The sequence below is a fragment of the Euprymna scolopes genome, chromosome 1, assembly GCF_053919585.1.
Source record: "Euprymna scolopes isolate OS-2025 chromosome 1, ASM5391958v1, whole genome shotgun sequence".
Classification (NCBI taxonomy): Eukaryota; Metazoa; Mollusca; class Cephalopoda; order Sepiida; family Sepiolidae; genus Euprymna; species Euprymna scolopes.
The window spans coordinates 95334723-95357758 of record NC_136482.1 but is presented as its reverse complement, the minus strand read 5'-3'; the positions used below and the strand labels follow the sequence as shown (position 1 = coordinate 95357758).

Here is a 23036-nt window from a genome sequence, read left to right as displayed (position 1 = left end):
AGTGATAGTCTTCCGGAGGTTGATGTTTCAATCCTCAGTGCAAGCGATACTGAGGATACAATTGCAAATTACTTAAGACTTCTACCCGGTCATGGTTGATAGAACAAGAGTGTACTACTCTCATTGATTAAATAAAGGGTTCCATTCGAAATTCTGGACAGATTCCCAAGTTCAACAAAATATACCTGAAGAAGGTGGGAGGTTACATCGGCTGAAATGTTATGAGAATAACAATCAAGATGAGAACAGTAGTCTGAATAATCCAAATAATATAGTGAATCTGTTTTAGTTTTCCTTTCATCTTTTGTCTGATCAGAAGTGAAATGATGATTTTTCCCATACTTTGCTTAGATGAATCATATGAAACCCGTTTTTTTTGTTGTTTTTTTTTAATATTTTAACAGAAAACAAACCAAAAAAACTTTCCTCAAACATCTTAAGAGTTTTTCGTCAAATTCTGGTGCTATTTCAGATCATTTGAAATCACTTTACAAGCTAATGCTTCCAATTTCTCATGCTCAGTTGGGCATCATCAAATTTGCTTTTTGGAACTTTGGAAACCCTTCATTTATAATATATATGTATAACTAGCAAATCGTCTGTAGCCATTCACTCAGCATTTTATCTCTACTTTTTAAGTATAAGGTGTTTTTAAGTCCCATTAAAAACTATTTCCAGTTAATGGTCTTAGATTAGGCTGTCCGAAGATACCAGCTTCCTGATCTAAAATGCATCAAACATGCTATTGTTTTTTTCTTTTCTCTTTGCGAAATGCAACCATGTTCGGCAAAGGCTAAAACAAATGCAAATTTCCTCTACAAAACAACCAAATCAAACATCATGATTAAATATCTGAAGATATAAAGAATTTGAGGCATTAAAATTTTTACTAAAATGACGACCCAAAAAGGTTTGATTTACCATAAAACGAAACAACCAAACTAAACACTATGAATGAATATTTGAAGATATAAAGAACTCGAAGAATAAAAACTTTTTTCCAGAATGACTGCATTCAGCATTAAATAACCTGAAAAGGGTTGATAGGCCATAAAACAAAAGCAACCATTCTACTAGTGTTGGGATGACTGATCTGAATTGGGAAATTGAAAATCAGAACTTTTTGGGATATTGGAATCAGAAATTTTAGCCTAAATCGATTCTTATAATTTAAAAAAAATGTTAAACTTAATTTTCCATTGACGATTTTAATAATAAATATTTACTGATTTTTAAACTACCAATAAAATTATACATCTATATATGAGGTGCCTTCAATAAGTTTCCAGACTTTTGAGAGGAAAAGATAATGAAATACCAAGGTTTTATGAAAAGCAACTGAAATCTTAAGATCTCCATCATTCCACAAATTATAGGAGCAACCAAACTCACGAGAAACAATTTCAAAAACTACTCTAATCTCCGTCGCAGGTGTATTTTTATGTTTGCAAAAATGTATGCATATATTACATGACTTTTTAAGGTAATCCGAAACATAAAGATTAAAACAACAACCCTCTAGCTAAATATTTAGAGGTTTTAAGAGAATCTGAAACAGTAATCATATTGAAATTGATAATTTAGAACAGAGTCGGTAATTTTATTGGAATCAAGAAGAATATTGGAATTGCCCGTCACTACTTTCTACCAAACAGAATAATTACAAATAATTTTTATTTTATTCTTATTTTTAGTTTGCATTAAATGACTCGCTGACATATTGATATGCCACAAAATAAACATCGTGTAACTCTTACCTTATTTTGTCCTTTAGTCTTTGCATTTCATGAGCAATGCATTTAACAAAGGGAGAAAAAAATGCTGTTTTCTGGGTTGGAATCTATCCATTTAACACTTATAACAATAAGTTTTGAAGTACTATTTTTTTTTTTAACACCTTACATCAAGTGGTTTCATGGAGCAATTTCCATTTAAAAAATACATAAATAAAACTGAAATATATCAAATCAAAATATAGTGACAAACTGGTGAAAATGTTTTGCCGAAAAATTTGATTAAATAATTTTGGTAACCCAACTTGGCAGCAAATTATCACAGCTAATTATGTTTTTGGTATCTTTGATGACAGCATTTTGTATTAACCTTCTCCTGATGGTCATTACAACTGATACCTGATATGTCTTCATATCTATTGATAAAATTTCCACTTTTTCCTTTGTATCCACAATACCGAGTAAAAACTAGTAAACTACTTTTGCCCTAACCAAACAATACATTCAAATAACACATGAACAAGCCAGCTTGATGATAACAATTAATCTAAAATGGAACTAACCTTTTGTATCAAAACGCATTGAACAGCAAGGTAATTATAAAATTCTTTTTATTCGTCATTTTCTTTTCTTTTAATGACTTTAAAGATTTACTGTGTTTGTGCATTACAATTGAATATGTGAAAAATAAAATAATGCATTTTAAGTAAAAACACGATTACGTAATTAGGTGTCATGTAAATATTAGTAAAAACTCCAAATATTATGAAAAATGATCAAGTAGAAAATTTGCTAGAACTATTTTTTACAACAAAAAAAAAAAAATTATTGATCTACAATTTTCTAATTTGAAATAGCAAAAGTAAAAACAAGGGAGATAAGTCAGTTTGCCATACGGAATTGACCATATAAAACTAAACCATTAAAACTGCATTATTCAATAAATTTTATTTTTTCTTCTAATTATTTTTCTACTCTATTATTATTTTGAATTTTTACCAATTTCAACATGACTTGTAATTAATGTTTTAACTTAAAATCCTTATTTATTTTTTTTAGATATGCACAAGCACCAGAAATACTTTAAATTTAATGTATGGTTGAAAGTATAATTAACTTTGTATTTAAGTAACAATATACTTCTTCATATTTTAGGGAAACTTATTTACCCGATAGACTTACATTGCCATCCAGTTGGCAAAGATATCTGAAACTCTCATTTATTATTTTATGTCTATCTTAATCCATTCAATTACAATATAGTAGGTGATTCATACTTTCAACCTTACGTCTAGCAGGCTTGGACAAAAAAAAAAGAAAAGTAAAACTAACCCCTTTTACTTTGGTCCAAATTTCATATTATATGCTGATGTAGTTCAAAGAATATGGTTGGAAAGTATAAAATCTGAAATGCATTGGGTACTGATCTAGAAGTTGACCTGAGGTCACCTCGGCATTTTTTTAGCAGTTTATGGTAAGCAGCCACAAAAGTTGCTGGAAAAAGCTGACACAAACACAGCCGCAGTGACATGCAGAGAATTTTTTCAGGGCAGGTGCTCAAATGAAAAAAAAAAAAAAACAGTGTTTCAGTGGGCACAGGACTATAATACATTCCTCTGAAAAGAGCACTTTTAAAACAGGAGCAAAAGAGGCAGGTGCTTGGGCACCCCTAGCATCCCTCCCTCTGTATGTCCCTGCGCAGCTGGATGATAAATTCAGAATGCTGAAAACAAAACTTTAACAGAAGAATTTATGACTTACCATAATTTTAGGTATATAAAAGAAATGTTTTTTTTTTGTTTGTTTGTTTTTTTTTAAGAAAAGCATATTAAAATTTATTTATTTTTATTTTTTGCAACAAATATTTCAAAGAAATAAATTTTTTTTTCTTTCGTAAGATGAAAACATGGAAACAACTATGAAGGAAAATCAAATGCCTTTTTTTCTATTCACAGAAAATATCTAACATATTTTTATGAGAAAAGTTTTGATAAGTGTTTGTTTTGCTTTTATAAACAATTATTTTATAGAAACAACTATGATTGAAAACATTTTTTTTTTTTCAATAAAAGTATAAAACAAAGTTTTTTTTTTATTAATGAAAACATCGTCTGCTAATTGGTGATTGGCTAATCACATTGTCATTTTCCAACTGCTTTTCTGGCAGCTTACTGTAAACTGCCAGATGTTGAAGTGATCTTGGGTAAGATTCTGGATCAGTACCATGTATTGGCTATAACAACAAGGGTAAGAATAGACATCAGTGTTTAATATCTCTTTTACTTTCAAACGATAATTTCTTTACCTTTGCTAACTGCTTTTCGCTTTTATCATTTGCAATTTTTTTTTTGTTAATTGAAAATATAAATTACTAATTAAAATGTGTTCTTTCATGCAATAATTTCTAAATTATTATTAAAAATAAAATAATTAAAATTGTTTGTAGAGTTTTTTTTTTTAATTCTATTAATATTTTATTTTTATTCATAAAAGGATCTACAATGAGATCATGTAACTAGTTCAGCAGTCAGAAACAATTCTTAAGTTATTGTAATTTGGAAAACATGTACAAACTACAACTCCTGATGTATTTAAGCATTAATTACCTGTTAATATAAATAATTAATGCTAAAACTTTTACACAAAAAATTATGATTTCAATAATCGTCTACTTAATTCATTTCATACCATTTAGACCATAACAAACTGACCTTCGATTTTTATGGAACAAACTTAGATAAATGTTAGTCATTCATTAACTTCATGCACAAACAAGTTTATGTATAATCTTTTTTGATACATAGGCTTAAAGGACCCAGAGCTACCTTCTAATTCTGATTTTTTTTTTTTTTTTACTTGTGATATGTTTTTTAGCAATGTTTTCATAGCATGAAGTAAAGTAATTGCAAATTTTTGAGAAAAGCTATCTTTTGATTATCAATAAAAAAAAATATTCTTTATGAAATACCATTTTCTTATAATTTTGCTTCTATTTAATTTTATATGACCCCGAGTAACACAGGGTATCCTTATTAGTCTTGTTATATAACGCAAACCATAGTACCATATTTTTTCAACAATAATGACATGAAAATGACTGAGTTGTCATTGCTATTATTACAATTTATAAAACTATTTAATATAAGTTTGAGAAGGCCCTAAATTGCAGCCTATAGTAACCTATAGGATAATAGGGCCCAGAGTTCATGTCGGTCTTGTCACTATAAACTTAAGTGAAAATAAAGAATCTTGCAATTTCAACTATTTTAAAAGAAAATAATTTTCAGTATAAATAGCAAACTCTACTTGATAACAATGCATGCGTGAGAAAGTGACAATGATCTCAATGTTTCAGGTTTAATGTGTAAACAAGGTTGTTTGCTTACTGTTAATAACTACTCTTGGTGAACCTCATGTATAATGCACTGGAACATCATTTGTGGAATGGTGATTCTAAATATATCTTAAGACTGATTAAAAAAGCGTGCACAATGAGTTTTCAACTTTTAACTCTTATTATACGTTACAGCCAGTTCCACTAGGAGGTCACTTCACTATAAGCTTGAATAATGGAATGACTCCCTCCACCATGCTTGAAACGTTTAAAGAATACATTTTTTTTTTTTTGCAATAATCTGAAAATTTAGCATTCAAACGATTTATCAATTCAATTAAAGAAAGCTGATGAAGGATCACTGCTCTAAATCTTATTAAACCAGTTTTTAATTGTTTTTTAGAATGACTAGCACTTGAACTCGGTTTTGCAAATTATTTTTATTTTTTTTATTTTTTTGTGAAACATACCATACATTCATGTATTGGTCACATCGTAATACTCCATCTTAAAGTTTTGAAACAGATATTTTAAATCCTGAAATTGGCATTTTAAAATAAGAAGACATTGAAATGTTCATTTAACATTTAGAAGTCATGTTCTGATTTTGACATTTTTCAAAGCCAGAACAGATTTGGTAAAGTCTCGATGCACTTTTGCCAGGAATTCAATGATGTATCTCTGCTTCTGACGCACGCCCATGACAAGGGTTGCTTTTTTTTTTTAGAGTCTCACACTGTCAATAGTTGCAACAGAGAGATGAAATTTTTAGGTTATTAATGCATAAGTTCAGTCATCATAACAATGCAATTTGCTATCCCCTCATGCAGAATTTTAAAAAAATAAGAGACATTTATTTTGGAACACTCCTCATAAATTATAAAATTAATTTTTTCCTTGAGCTTGTAAACTAATACATGAATAAGTTTGACTTAATGATTTCCAATTCGAAACAATTTTGTGTGGTCAATTAACAAAAAGAATCTAGCATCAAATTGCATATACAAATTATTTCATGCCATTTTATGCTTTGTTAGTTTGAATATGAAATTAGATCATGGAAAATAAAAGTAACTTAAATTGACCAACTAGAAAAAAAACTATTTAAAATTTTTTAAGATAATTGTATGTTCATTCAAGTTAGACTGCTGATTTTTCTCTTCTTTAACCGTGTGTTTTTTGTCTGTGTTTATTTTGTGTTATTTTTCTTGTGCGCATTCTGCTATCTCACCAGCATCTGCAGCGCGTGCCCCAGCTCTTAGATCGAAGTCCGAATCGGACTCGCGTAAACAATATCCTGATATATTTCCCTATACCATCTTACGTGGTAAGTAATCTTCATCTCTTCATCTGCAGGCCTTTACCCAGATCCTAAATTCTTAAATCAGTTTACACATCTATCCTCATAAATAATCCATAATTCTCTTTGATAAACTGATGATTTCTTGACCATTATTCAACTGGCACCTCTTCCAGATTCTTGCAAAACTATTTCTCTTCTGCTGAACACTTACATGATGACTCAACCTTTCAACCCTAATATTTTTTATTTTAACTTGAAAATTAAACATTTCCTTCATTTATTAAATAACTCTACACTTTATTCACTTTTTCTCAGAAACCACTGGGCCATTTTGTATGGACCTTTGTTATAAGGTGCAGCAAGCTAAGTATTATGGTATCCGTTTGATTTACAGTTAAGGATTAATAGAGATTAGTATTTAATGCAAAAATGAGCACAAATTTAACTACATTCAGTCATCAATTTGGCATAAAGCACTCATTCTAAGTCAAAGTACTATTTTTGCCCATTTTTAACAGGTAATTAATGTTACTAATATTGTTTTAAAAAAGAAATTTTCAAAGTAATAAAATAAAATTGGTCTTGTTTTCCCTTACAAAATGCCCAAACAAATCTTTCTACTAGAAATATAAACAAAACATCCACTAAATACATTAAAACTAGTAGCATCATTGGTATTGCGACCACTGAACATATTCACCAAATATTACTTGCAAATCTTTGCATTATCTTATTTTATTTTGAGGTTTGAAGAGCTCATCTATACTCAATAATTAAGATCTTATGTTAAAATAAAATTGTTCAGGCCACAATTCATAAATTTTAGTGTTATGAGACTTTGTGAGAGCAGAACTTGGATTGTGTGAAGACAATCTGATAATTTTACTGCAAACAAATGTGTAGAGCTTTTATTACTTGATTCTAAGTGATTTAAGATCAGTTTTGCTGCGGTGTTTGTAAAAAAAAAAAAAAAAAAGCCAGCTTTTCCTACTCCTGCTCTATTTGGATAAAAAGGAGACACTGCTTCTACTCTTTGCACTCCATGAAAGGAAATGTATGTAAAATGTTCAGTGGTTGCTGTAGTGATAGTTTGATATCTTTATGTTCTCATTTGTACATTGTTTATTTGTGTGAATTTATGAATCATATTTTACATAAGATTGAAACATTATTCTGACACTAGCTATGTGCATGTAAATAAAAGAAAGGTATATCACTGTGTGCATGTGTGCTTAATGAACATTATAAAAGGATAATTTTAGAATGTTAAGAAAAAAAAAAGGACAACTTGGATATTATATAACCTAAGTTGAAACGACTAGAGATTAATATATAAAGTCTTTTCACTCAGTGTCAGATAATTAATTGTAATGTCATTCGCCTGGGATAGTTTGAGCTGTTTTCAAATGAGTTCACTCCATCACATGTCAAGATGGTCCACCCCTGCCAATTGGCAACTGAGTCTTGGATATTCTTTAGCTATTCCTGGTTCCAGTGTCAAACACCAAAAATGTGTCCGTCCTCACTTTTCCTCTCCAATTAGCCACCTCTGTGCTTCTTCCAGCCAACATGTGCAATTGGAGCTACAAACCTGTGGATGAATATTCCCGAGAGCGTTGAAGAATATAACCAAATCAGCAAAGTCTTTTGAGAAAGAGTTTTTATAATGCTGGTGGTGTTGCGTCTTGTATGGATGGTACAGTTTAAGACTTGGGCAGATAGACACATGCTTAGGATGCACCAAAAGTAGTACATATCAAAAATTTTGAATGCATGAAGATCTTCTCTGCTCAGGGACCAGGTCTCACAACCTTACAATAGTATTGTGCATATCAGCACTTGGTAATATCTTCAATTTTGTTGAGTTTTATTTCTTTTCAAGCTCACAATCTACTTTGGAGACGGCAGAAGGTTGTGTGAGCATGATCGATATTGATTGCAATATCTTTCTAACCATGTCCCATAGCTGTAAAGGTTGAGCTAAGATATTTGATTTGCTCAACTTCCTCAACAATAACATCGTCAGTGTCAAATGTTTTAAAATGTATTGAGTTCCATTATAATGCAGTGGATAGTGTTTTTATGTTTTTAAACTGTATGTCCAGATTTAAAAGCTAAATAGCATAATTGAATGGAGCATTTTTAGTGATATTAAAAATTATGCATTAAAGAATTCTGATTTTAGTTGTTTTTTTTTATGCTGGTATATTATATTGGTACTATATTCCTAATCTGAAAAATATTAGATTGCCTTATATTATTTTAGCTGGTATAAAAGAAGCAAAAAATGAATTCTCCTCTGAAATTACAGTCCAAACTGAAAATAATTTAAATAAAAATTCTTTGCCAAAGAAAATACAATCAAGAAGTATCATCAATAAATTACTGAAACAAAACAAAAACTTTTTCAGTGAACAATTTAAAAAATATCTCCAAATTTGACTTTATTTAATTTAGATTTTAAAGAGTACTTTTTAAAATTAAAATAAATCACAAAAAATATTTTATTTTACAAATATGTGATTTTTTCCAAAGATTAATTTTTGACATTTATGATTTAAATACAGTTTCAGCTATATGGACTCCATGGTTAACATGTATATAGCGTAATCTAGAGGTTTAATTTTCGCAAACTCTGCACATTAAAATTAGACTATATTTCAGTAATAATACATCAAATGTTGTCTTCCAAGTGGCCTATTGTGTCTGGTTTATTAGCGTAAACATGGGACTTTACATATCCACAGACAAAATAATCAAATGAGGTGGCCAGTTGACAGGTCTATTTCGTGAAATTATTCATCAAATGTTTCTCTCAATAAATTGATCATATCGCATGTTGTGTGGCATATGGCTCCGTCCTGCTGAAACCACGTCTGCCACATTAATACCTCCCATTTGAGGCACAAAGAAGTTTTTTTTTAATTTTTTTTTTTACATGAGGGTCACCACTTATCAAGGCCCAGGAGCCACTCAGGGATAAGGGTTATTGTGTGTACAGTAATCACTGGGATAGTATCGTAGTAATAGTATTGTTGATAATCATTTTTCTGTATTGCTCACCATTGACTGTTCTGACCATCATCACCTTTGAAGACATATGAACCAATGGTTACACCAGCTCATAAAATGCACCAAAAAGTGACTCTATGTGGATTTAGTGGTTTGTCAACCATAACTTGGGGATTATCATCATTCTAAACTCAGCAATTCTGTTTATTGGCATAACTATTTAACCAAAAGTGTGCTTCATCACTAAAGAAAATTTTGAAAGGAAATTGTGAAGCAAATGGCAATGTTTCCTTCGACCCATTCACCAAATGTATGGCATGAAAGATGGTGATTTGGCTTCAACTCCTGCACAAGTTGAATCTTGTAAACACGCAACCCAAGATCTTTACGCAAACATTGCATAAAATCCAAGAGCATAACTTAAATTGTTGAGCATGCTGACGATCGTTTGACTTCAACTCCTGGTAAATATTGTAAGTGCACAAACCAAAATATTTATGCAAAATTTTCCATAAAGTTGAAGGGCACAACTTTAATTACTGAGCATGTCGACGAACTGACACATTTGCAACAGCAGCACTATGCTGTCCAGCAGCAACCGCTTGTGTGCACACTGAACAAGGTCTTACAGGATGGGTATTATTATTTAGAGCAAACACAATTAACAGTTTCAATAAGTAATCGTTCTGATGGTCAATAATGAGCGCCATAAAACTCACGCAATGCACTTCTTGCTCAAACTGAACCATGTTTTTAAAAATAAAGTTGCACAAATTTGTAAATGCTGCTTGGGTGTCGGTCTCTTCATGATGAATTGCTGGACCAAGCTGAACTCAAAATAACCGATAGTTGCCAAATCTGCATTAAAGGAAATAGAGTTGTCGATTTAAAGTTTGCCGCCTCTAAAAAATAAAAACACTGTGTATATTGAAATAATCATTTTCCAATGAACAATTTAAAAAGAAATGTATATTTACTTAAATATAACTGCGGTTTTACACAATACGAATAAAATTAAGCCCACTTTGGTAGGGTTTATTTTGAGCCAATATTCCAAAAGTATCAATATTTTATTTTTGCTGAACTTTTCAGATCAGTAAAATCAAAAAATTACAAAAGATAAAAGGAAACAATTTAAAATATATATATATATATATATATATATTGTTTTGTCTTGAAATTTAAAAAAAAAATCAGATCAGTGTGTGGAGAGGTTCTTCAAAGAGCACATGGATGAAAAAGCACAGATTTTTCAGATCGATAAAATCAGAATTTGTAAAAATAACCAATTAAAACAAAAAATGTTTTTTTTTTTTAAGATTTATCAAATACTGCACACTTTTACAAGAAGCTATGCTTTTTTTTTTTTTTAATAAGAAAAAGCTTATAGAAAAAGTGATATGTAATTTTAGACGAGGGTTCATTTTTCTGTTTACACCGGCTAAAATAATATCATGTGATCTAATATTTTCCAGAAATTTAGTTAGAGATTAAATACACTAGTACCTTTTTTTTTTATTATATATAAATATATATCTAGAGATTGTAGCATTTTGATGTTCAAAGACATTGTTTCACAATATGTGACGCCCTCGGATAAGAAAATACCATTTTAATTATCTGTAAAATATACATCTTAATCATTTTTCCAGCTATGGTAATCGATTTGGAAGTATGCTAGAGACAAATTGTTGACAAAATAACTCTTGGTTGAGTTTGAAGTCTTTTTAATTTTACTTCCCCCCCCCCCAAAAAAAAAACAAGGCACATTGTCACTGAGATGTAAGGGGCTACTGCAATTAGAGTTCAGATTTATAGGGAGCATCCCAAATGGGGAGTTAAGATGTTTGTTCACATTACATTTTAATTTCTGCATGTTGGGGCATTCTGGAAGACGGAGCCGGGGGGGAGGGGGTTCCAAAGACAAGCAGTATGAGAACCTATTAGAGTAGTATGTTTTCTAGCATCTTTTTAGATCATTTGTGTTATCTTATTACTGCATTCAATGGCAGATATTTTCCTTAAAGTTTATTTGAGATAAAACAATCGCCTCATCAGTTAGAGCCAAAAGATTAAGACTTAAATTTTTTTATTTGAGTTTTATTTTTCTCCATTTTTTTTTTTTAACCTTTACTGTCATTGAAATGTAAAGAGCTACTCTGATATGGGCCAGATTTAAGAGAACCTGATGAAAATCTGGGTGAGAAATTTCACATAATTATTGGAATTTTTTTTATTACAAATAATCAAATCAGCCCCCCCCCCTTTTTTTTTTTTTACAATAAACAATGGCAATAACTACTAATCAAAATGGGAAAATGTCCAACATCAATATCATTTCAGATGTACAAACAAACATTAAATAATAGTTAACTAAAAAGAATTGATAAGAAAAATGGGGAGGCAAATATTAATTAATAAAATGACTTTTCCTAAAACCAACATAGAAGCATCAGAAAGTTTCATCAGCTGTCTTGCTGGCTTGGTGGACTAAGAGAAAGCTTAAGGAGTATTCACGTTGTTTGAATTTCAGCACATTAATATAGTTGGAGAAATAGGAAGTTAATTCTAAAGGCAAATGATTTGATGAAAGAAAGTATTAGAGTTGAAAATCTTCTGGCATCTAGGGACCTCTCCAGTGAAGGGGTGAGATTTTGCTGTTTGCTGTGTGGGTCGGATGTATGTATGTTGAGGGGGGGGGTTACACTTGCAGTAAGTGTATTGGAGCACATTCCATATCCATAGAAGTATTTATAAAACAAACACAAACAGTTGCAGCGAAAATACAGCTTATCAACATTGTGTCGAGTTTGTTTACTTAGTAAATTATTAAGAAGGAAACTGTTAAATAAAAAATACTGTTTAACAGAATTCTTGCTGAAACATTAAGAACAAAAATATTCATCTCTTGCATATAGTAGAAATTTCTGGAATCATTGGCACATTTTTTTTTTTTTTTGTTGTTACTTTCATTCTTCGGCATCACAACCTGTTTGAACAATAAATTTTATGAAATGGAATGGTATTGCAACATGTCTCACTGACAGTTCTATAGGGAAATACTTTATTCATCATTCAATTAATAATCCATCTGTCTTAATTCCTATCCTTGCGTAGCTATTGGCCTTAATAAGAGGTGACCCATTAAAAAAAAATTATAATGGCTGGAAGGGAATTTGAATGAAAAGTTTGTTTCTTTTTTTTTAAATTTGAAATCAAAAAATTGTTTAAACACTCTTCATTTAATTTTTAATCAATTCTTATTCAGTTATCTAAACCCTGTGTGACTGTGGTCGTTCCTGTCATTTTGACATTGCATAAAACAAAGAATATATAATTTTTCTAAAATTAGGAAACAATTTGCATAAAACTTGTGTGCGTGTGTGTGTGTATATATATATATATATATATATATATATATATATATATATATATATATATACACTAAACGAAAGACAAGGAATAAAAGTTATATATAACTTTATTATATTATCAGAAAGATAAGGAAAAGTTATGAGAAAAATTCTGATAAAAAAACCTTTCTAGGCTATGGTATTTCATTTCTCAGCAGAAGAGAAGGGCCAGAATTATACAAAATACAATTATAGAAAAATTAGTTTTGCTTTGTTAAAGATTTACTCGTTAATAACATAATTATATATATATATATATATATATATAGGTTTGATATGTTCAAAAGTAAGGACTAATGAATACAACGAGGTTGTTAAATAGTGCTCGATAACAAGAGCAAGGTTTTTTTTTCTATGGTGTCGAATGGTTCAGGGTCGCCTGACGAAGTCTCATTGACTGAAACAGATGGCTGTTTGTAGCGACTAAATGTAACTGTTTACCCTCGAATAAATAATAATTGTATATATATAAGCGAGATAAGACACTGATAGAATTCAGATGAAAATCCTGATAGATATTACTTGAAGTAATATTTTCAAGGAGATCCTAGCCAAAAAGGAAGAGCTCAATATTTAAGAATAGAGCAATATATATATATATATATATATATATATATATATATATATATAGTGGTTTAATTTTAAATTCTGAAATAACAACATATAGAGGCATATATTCGATTTAAGAATTTATTGCTTGACAAAGGAATATATAGAAGGGGTTATATTAATTTCCTTAATCCATGGATTTTCAACAATGGTTCATATCATCAGAGGAAATGAAATGCAGTTAGCAAAATGTTCAGCTGCGAGTGGACGCTATTTTGCTTTTCAGCACAATTATTGAAAATAGTTTTTGAGTGGTTGTGGATGATTATATGGAGAAAATTGTATGAAAAGAGAAGTTGATACAACCTGGGTGGTCCATTATCGGAGGGAGTCCAGTGTCATTCGGTGTTACAAATCCAGGTGGGCAGAAAATAGACCCATATATATATAGTTAATATTTTCCCACTTTTTATGAATTTTTCTCAATATTTTTATTGAAACTTATGTAGAGGATTGCACCAAAATAAAAACAATTCTCTTACGCACAGCAATCTCAGTTCCTGTATTTGAGACGACTTCTGTCATGATATATCAGATTTGATTAGAAGTAATAACTCTCCTTTTTTTATTAAACAAAAAAGCTACTTTTTTTTTTTTTTATTATGATTTGTGTACATTCCACAGTTTTAAAGTAAATTATTATTGTTCACAGTTGCATATGAGTGTAAGGAAAGAATTACCACTGCACAAACTTATATAAACTATTTTATTATTCCAGTATATTCTTTGTGCCATAGACATTGGCTGGGAAGTGAAATTTTCAACACATTTTTTCATTTTAAGATTCAAATTAGACTCTCAGATAATGGTTTCGAATTTTTACAATTTTTTAGTTTAAAATTTGTTTTGAAGTTGAAATTTTTTTGTCTTTTCTTTCTTTTTTGTCTTTTATTTTTTATTGTTATTCTTTTCTATAAAGTAAAATCCAATATACTTAGTACATTTTTCTTTAAAAAAAAATGTTCTTATTCTTCAATTATTTTTAATGTGTTTTTCCATTTTTCTCTCCCACTGAAATATTCCCACCTATCGTATCTCTGCAAAATGGTCTTCTAAAAAATATGGCATGTGCATGATAATATGCTTTTAATGTGGTTACCAATCTTTCATCTGCCTTGGTTACTTGTCTTCTTTCCTATTGGTGTCATCATTTGTGTTTGTTATATATTTAGTTCCTTTATGCGTTTTTTGTTTCCTCCTCCTACCTAACTCTGTATCCTCCTCTCCCTTCTTTCACAATGGCTATAATATTAATCACCTATATAACTTGTTCTTTTTCATCATTATTATTTTTCCCTGACAGGTGAGTGGCCTTCCCTCACTCCATCTGTAACATTTCCCTGCACTGTTCTTAAGGAGACGTGTTCCCAATTTAACATCACTGCTTTAGTTCATACAGGTATGTCTACCTTTAGTGTCTGGAACCTTTTCTGCAAAGGAATCCTGGAGACATGAAATAATTGTTGCTTGTCTTGTCAACCTTCCAGTAGATGTATCATATCACATATCCTTTTTGTGCTCAAGCTATTGTAAATGATGATGATTGATGGTATTGTCTGAAAAAAAAAATGCATATTAACTGTCATCTCCTTGTGGATATCATTGCATATCACAAAAAAATGACTAAGGCATGTCTGTGATATATTTCAGGATTTTTGTGGGCATGATCTGGTATCGTGTATTTTTTCTTTTCCTATATATATATATATATGTCTATAAAACCTTGTTTCTATCACCTTAAATGACATTGATTTCCTGTCATTTTGAGATTATAGGACATAATGTAGACCAAATTTTATTAAAATTGGAAAACAATTTAGAAGAAACTTTCTTACATAGTTAATAGTTTTTCCCCCTTTCTTTTATGAATTTTTCTTGATATTTTTATTTGCCGATAATATTTTAAAATATTACTTTTTTTACTTTATTTCTTTAAAGTAATTCTAATGCCTCGTCTAATAATATGAAGAAGTTTTACTATGTCGATAATGTATAAAGATCACAACCATTGAACAATGCAAGAAAAAGTCTGTTTGTGCATTAAAAATGGTTTTATGTTGTTTATATATATTACTAAATGAGAAATCATTTACATTAAAATTCAGTTCATAGTATGCATCTAAAATTGAGAAAAACGTTTAAAAAGTGTTAACAATATGTAAATAATCAAAACAAAATGGCCACTGAATTTGAGTTGATGTCATGTGATTTCATTTATTCACATAATGTTGACACTTTTAAACATGCTTTTTTCAATTTTAGATGCATAATACGAACTGGATTTTAATGGAAATAATTCATCATTTAGTAATATATAACGAAAGCAACATAAAATCACTTTGGATGCTTAAACAGAATTTTTTCTTGGGTTCTTCCATGGCTGCAACCTTTATACATTAGCTAGTAATTTTATCCAACAGTGTTGTGTTATGCATGCACTGGGCAGTGCCAGACTGATGAACATGAAAAATAAAACTATGCACAATTGATTCTTAAAGCTGAATATGAATGTACAATCTGCAAACTAAATAGAAAACATTAAACGGTCAAGTGATCAAATTTTATGGACACACATGAAAAAAAAAAGGGGGAAAAATATTACAATCAACAATTTTTAAGCTTAGGCATCAAAAGCTGCGTTCTCTCAATTGTGTTTTAGTTCAAACACACCAATAAAGATAAACTCTTGAATACAAATGAAAAGATGGTTTATTTTCATAATACTCAATTCAAGAGATAATTTCAACCTAGATGGAAAGCCAAAGCTCTTTTTTTCTGAATTCCAAATATATATATTTATTTATGTAATACAGAAGATCAAAATAACATCAATATGAAGAAGCTTTACTATGTCAATAATCGATAATGTATAAAGATCACACCCATCGAACAATGCAAGAAAAAGTCTGTTTGTGCATTAAAAATGGTTTTATGTTGTTTACTAAATGAGAACTCGTTTTCATTAAAATCCAGTTCATAGTATGCATCTAAAATTGAGAAAAGCATGTTTAAAAAGTGTCAACAATATGTAAATAAGCAAAATCAAAATATCATCTGTTTCAAATCCAACAAGAAGGAACAGCATGTGAGTGCCTTTTATGGCCTCTCCTCAGTGGAGGCTCTTCCCCCTTGTTGGATTTGAAACTAATCGATGTTTTGATCTTCTGTAATACAATATATAAATAAATACTACGTTTTTATTTATTTTAATAATCAAACACTCTGCTGTCTCTCTCCCATTAATCTGACAAAGATTATATATTTAGCCAATATTCTTTTATTAAAGCTTGTTTGTTTAAACAAAATCTATAGCTTTTATTGGTTCAACCTTTTAACCAATATTGCCATATTTTCAAGCAAGTAATTTGATGAGTTAAAAGCACAAATGTACTTCTATGAAAGAATTTTGAACAGTTTTTTTTTACTTTCAAAACAAAAAATTGAACCAGCAAAATTTATAGATAATATTTCATGATATACATATATACATTAGTATAAAAATAATTTGCTAGTTTCTGTAATATATATATATAGTAAGAAGAAAAATAAATACAGTATATTAAGTTTTTGTATGTAAGAAGAAAAGATTCACTGTTTTAGTTTCTATTTGTGGTGACACATTTTCTACTAACAATTTGGTATACAGTTGAACTGAGGTCAGTTGCTCTGAACACAGATTTTAAAAATGAATATACTATTCTTTTAGAAGGATTTACTTTTATTTATGTCTCAATTAAAAAATGAGCCTCAAGAAAAAAAAGTGATTCTTGCAGTGTGTTTATCTGTCATTGGTGTGAGGTACATGAACTAAATAAAAACGTTTTTCACATACAAAGATTTTCTAGCCATTATTGTATGATTTTTTTTTTTTACTATTTTCTGCATATATACTTCAATATTGATTTGTATCTTATAAATTGTGTATATGTAAAAAAAAATTAATTTCTAAAGATTCCTTTTTACTATAAAATTCAAACCTTATTTGATTGTATAGCCACTGGAGATGAAATTGCTGTAAAATTTTTTATAAATTACTTAACACAATTTTTCAATCCATTTGGAATCAAAGACAAGTCACACACACACACATACAATCAGCTAAAAATATATATTAGTGCTTTCTTTTAATATCATAGTTGCTGTTTTCAAACATGTTTATTATGATATAAAAATCTAATCTAATTTCTGTTTTTAATTGGTTTATGTGTGGTTTGTGGTTTCAATTTAATAAAAGAAATAGTGTTTTTAAGATTTTTTTTTTATATCAACATTTCAGACTTTCAATTTATTCACATCATTTTATGGTTTTCATTTCATTTTTCTTCTATTCCCATATTTAAAGGGACAAATTTTTTCATTCATTTTGTTTCATCTTTTGGTAAATTATTATTTTTTTCATTTTGACAAAATTTATCTTTTAAAACCCTGTTAAACTTACTGTTTTCGTCTTTGCCTCTACACCCTTTCAATTTCTGTATCAACATCATTTGTCTATCTTCTCAAATTAGTGCTTCATCATTATAGTCAGTTTTATTTATATTTTTAAAATTAATTCAGTAAACGAAGGTATTTTTTTACTTTGAGTAAAATTGAAATAAAAATTTAAGAGAAAAATGTCTAAATTCAAAAATAAAATTTAAATATGGTAATTTTCAAAATGTTTTAAAACTTCAACTCAAACTAAATTGTTTAAAGTAAAAAAAAGAAACGGACAACACTTAGTCATCAACAATATGATTATATTTTCATATTGCTTTCTTTAATTTAAAAAAAACTTTAAAATATTTTGTCAGTTTTTAATCCTTAAAAAATAGAAAATAATTAACTAAAAAGAGTTTTGTAAAAAGATGATTTTTCTTTAAAATGGTTGGAGTAATATATTTTCATATTGTTTTTCTTAGTTTTGTTAAAAAAGTGTTGGATTTTTAGCTGACGAAATGGGGTGGGGGGTTTAGGCAACTCGAAGCACCAAAACCCGAACACCACGTGAAACGGAAAAACAATGAAATCATCTATTTGTGTGTTGATTCCTTCACAACTTTTTGGTAAACTTATCTAAGAGTTGCAATGCATTGCCTCATTGCTTACAATTATAACTCGTCCTTGTAATCATAACAAAAAATAAAATCATCGATGAACGATTGACTAACAGATTAACTCTCTGTAGATCGACTATAGGGTGTTTTTATAATCACTGAGTCGATTCTATGCAAATATTATCTCATCCAATTTGGGGATGTGGGGGGGGGGGACAACAAACCGACGCTATAAAGTCAGTCGATCAAGCAGGTACTGATTTCTTTCTTGAACGGCAGGCACACTGAATTCAATCATATCAACCTTCCACATCGAGTTCTGGTAAGGAAAAAAATTACTACAAAAGTTATAAAATCTTTATAAAAATGTTGACTGGCGTGGTTGATGTCAAATTGTCCCTTTGCTGAAATTGTGATGCCAAAACGTCCCATTCCCAAAAATATTATACATCTTGAAAAGGAAAAAAATAAATAAATTTTTAAAAGAATTGAAATGTTGCATATAATTAATTTTTATTTTTGAAAACACTATTGCAAAAAAGGGGATCAATATAACAGAATCAATGTTGTTTTGATATTTCTTTTGTGTATGTATTTGTGGGTTCTTCATCTTTTTTTGTTTTTTTTAATTACATCCTCTAAGTGTTTATACTTTGTGGAATTTTTTAATGGACGTGAATGCATTCCTTTCAGTGGAAATAGTAAATACAAATTGTTGGTCATCGTAAAATAATAAATTGCTGATCAATTAGCTTTTTTTTATGCATGTTTATTGTGTTTTAAATTTGTAATACTTTTGATATCGTCTGAGATTCTGGTTATTCTGATTGCAGGGTCTTATCTGTTGTATGCTATCTATATCTTATAATAATATACATGTCGTGCATATTTTTTTTTTATTGTTTGCCTGCGATATCTAACTAAAACAAAAGAAAGAAAATTATTTTTTAAGTATAATTCGCGATTTTATACTTACTAATGAAAATATTTCTACAATTTTGAATATTTTTTTCTTTTCTATTTTATTAACTGATAAAAATTATTTAATTCTTATCTGAAAAAAATCTTCTACAGTTTTAATCACATAATATCTGTACATATGAAGATTTTGAATGCAAAATGTGATAATCAATTTCTTTAAATTGAAAAAAATCTATACATACAAGTTCAGTTATTTGTTGCACTGACATAGATATTAACAGCTCACTTTTCTATTTTAAAAGTAAAGACAACTTCCTTATATACTTAGTCAGGAATATACTTCAAAAAGGATTACTAATTTGCATATTCCTTTAAAAACGAACTTTCATTAATTCACTGTTTTTTGTTTTTTTCTTGTTGGATGATAATTTTCATTTCGCTATTACGCACATTTCTATTTGGGCAAATTTTTTACATGCATAATTGCATAGCATTTGGACCTGAATTTAGAATAAATCTCTCTTTCTATATGTGGAACGGTCTCTACTACTCTGTCAATTTTTTTTCTACAGACTTGAAACTTGATATATGTGGTGGGGGAAAAGATGGCAGCTTGTGTTATAGACGATCCCATCCCTATTGTGTAGTTAAATGAATCGAATGGTAGAAGGATTGAAAGGCAAAAGGTTGCATAAGAATGACGAAAACATACCGGTATATATCAGCGAAAGAATGCAGATTTATTTACATAAATTTACATGAGAAATAATAAAGATATAGATAGTAAGAGTTTGTTGAGGAGGAGTAACGTTACTTGCAATTAATGAGAGGCTGATGCCACCGCAGCGGTATATGTTACATCTTGACTGCTTGAAGGTCCAGCGCAAAGAGGGAGAAATCTGAGAAAGAGAAAGTCATGTGGCTGTGTCGCTCTCCAGTTATCAGAGGTAAAGGGCAACAATCGAATCAGGCTGGGAGTTTCAACTCCCACAATACTCCCTTCCTAGTTAGCTGGAAGCTAGAGAAAAGAAAAGATAATTGGAGAAAAAACATGCATATATGTGTGCATATTCACTGTATAGGGAATGAGAAGGAATGCAGATTTATTTGCATAAATTTACATGAGAAATAATAAAGATATAGATAGTAAGAGTTAGAGTTCATTGGGGTGGAGTAATTGATGACAGGCTGACGGGTTAGTCAGGAAAACTGGTTGGTGGCCGATGCCACCGGAGCGGTATCTGTTACATCTTGACTGCTTGAGAGTCCAGCACGAAACAGGGAGAAATATGAGAAAGAGGAAGTCACGGGGCTGTGTCGCTCTCTGGTTATCAGAGTTAAAGGGCGACAATCGAATTAACCTGGGAGTTTCAATTCCCACATATATAGGGCATTTGGATCTGTAGAACAAAATCGATTTAGTTTTCAGCCTCCACCACCAAAAAAAATAGCTACTAAAAGGTCAAAATTGAAAAATTGGAGCTTAGCAAGTGTAGTTCAACATAATGTATGCTCTACACATGCACAAATATACATTTATGCATTTAACTTAGTTAATTTGTAAAGTTTGATATCCGTGTGCCATTAGCTAGAATGTTAGCAAATACTGCTAAAGAGCTAAATGCTTTAGTTTTGATTCTAGCTGATGGTACACAAGTCATATTTTTTATTTAACTTTTGAAATCACTACTATATATTGAGTACAGTACAATAATCAATAGAGGCATGGCTCTATAACAATTAATACAAAATCTGCATAAATTAAATGTCATACTTTAGCATATCTTACGACCGGCAAGCGGCATGCTACTAGACTATAAAAGAAAAACATTTAAAATCTAGACTTGAGCTGTAAAACTAATTTTTATTTAAAATAAGAAGATAGATATCACATTATATAAAAATAAAAGATGATTATAGTATATGAAATGTCACACTTTTTCGTAGTAATTTAAGACTTTTTAAACAGGCATCTTCATACAGTTTCATACACATCCAAATTTTTGGCAGTGACTAAATGAAGTGCTGATTTTAAAATAAGTTTTATTTTAATTTCTACTTGAAAAACAAAAACAAAAAACGCTGTCATTGACAAAATTGGTGTACTATACTTATTTTGTAAATTGAAAAAATGTGCAGTTTTAAAGTAATTATGAAGAAAATGACATTTTTATTATTAATAGTTCAATTTTTGATGTGAGTATTTCAATAGTTACATATATTTTCTGTTCAAACCATGTTCACTTAAATGTCATTATAAGGATAAGTTTTCAGGATTAATAAAAGTTTCAGCATTATTAAAGAAACAATGGCAATTTTCTGTTGTATTGTTGATACCTATAACATTATCTTTGACCCAATCTGGAAAATTACAGGTTTACTTACAAAGAAAATTGACAAAAGAATCTTGTTCATGAAAAGAATGAAAGCTGCAAAAAAATGTTTATTTATTGTATTTCCCATCTAAGAAGTTGAGAACAACAAGAGATGTTTGTCCAAAAAAAAAATATTTAGGTGTCTTGTATACAACAGTTTAGCCAAACTCTCTTCTGAAATCTTACATAACCTGGTGTTACCAAATAAGGCTGCCTAAAGATACTAGCTTTTTGACTTAGTATGCACTGAAAATTGATGTTAATACTTTTTTCCTTTCCCTTTTCAAAACTCAATTATGTTCTTCAAAGTCAAAAACAAAAATAGCAATTTTCCTCCACAAAACAACCAAACCAAACATCATAAATAAATATTTGAAGACATAGAAAAACTTGAAGCATAAAAAATGTTTTCCAAAATTACTGGATTTGTCATTAAATAACCTGAAAAAGGTTGATATGCCATAAAATAAAACAAAACAATCTTACGCAAACTTAGGTGTAGGCATTTGTTGGGGGGGGGTCTTACATTGTAGAAAGTACTGTAATTTCTTTTTCTGCATTATTGTAAAAATAATGTACATTTACATAAAGGGTCAAATATCTTTGAATTTCAATCCAAAGATAAAAATTCAAAGGATTTTGGTTAGAATTTTCAAAGAAACCATGTTGGCTATTTTCATTCAATCTCCTTTAGTTTCAGTCTTTATTTTTCTTTTATGATTTTTTTTTATTATTATTCATTTATTTTTTATTCTGTTGTTTTAGTCTTGAGAGTGAAAATTCAGACATCTGTTCAGTGATTATAGCAGAATATAGTCATATTTAAGTTTAATTTTCAAAAATGTTTATTTTCACTTATGAGAACTTGTCATCAACAGTAAAATTTTATAAATTTCCTGTTTGAAGTGTACACATGCCAAATTGCATTGTGGGACTAATCGCTAAAATGTACTATTTCAAATTTTACTTGTTGTGCAACAAGATTGTTTAATATATATATATATGTATATATATGTATATATATATATATATATATATATGTATATTAAAAAATCAGTTTCATAAGAAGGAACAACATCATTCAATAAAATAAAAAGCTATAGCAAACATCTAAATGACTACTTTAAACACAGTTCCTGATTTCAAAAAAAGAAAAACTAAAAGGTAACTATCTCTATATGTTCTTAAATCAAATTTATTATGTAAATTCAAAAAATATATATTTTTTCTACTCATTTCTATCTATAACCTATATTAATTTTCTTATAAATTTTAAATCCCAATCTTTTATTTCAATTTT

General features: G+C 29.4%; 1 protein-coding gene across 24 annotated transcripts in view; it reads left to right on the top strand.

The window, feature by feature from the left end:
* The window catches only part of LOC145252331 (GATOR2 complex protein WDR59-like), a 220693-nt gene that overhangs the window by 145156 nt on the left and 52501 nt on the right, over positions 1-23036 (top strand). For 8 of the 24 annotated variants that reach the window (XR_013863758.1, XM_080112645.1, XM_080112224.1 and 5 more), the window contains one exon: positions 14708-14803. The exons of 10 other annotated variants lie outside the window; for them this stretch is intronic. Coding sequence is in view for 12 of the 14 variants with exons in the window: in XM_080112645.1 (XP_079968771.1) it covers positions 14708-14803 (96 nt within the window). In the remaining 2 variants the exon portion in view is untranslated. Of the gene's footprint in view, positions 1-6301; positions 6395-14707; positions 14804-23036 lie in introns of those variants that run through there. 6 more of the 24 variants (XM_080112130.1, XM_080111799.1, XM_080111874.1 and 3 more) reach the window with 2 other exon arrangements.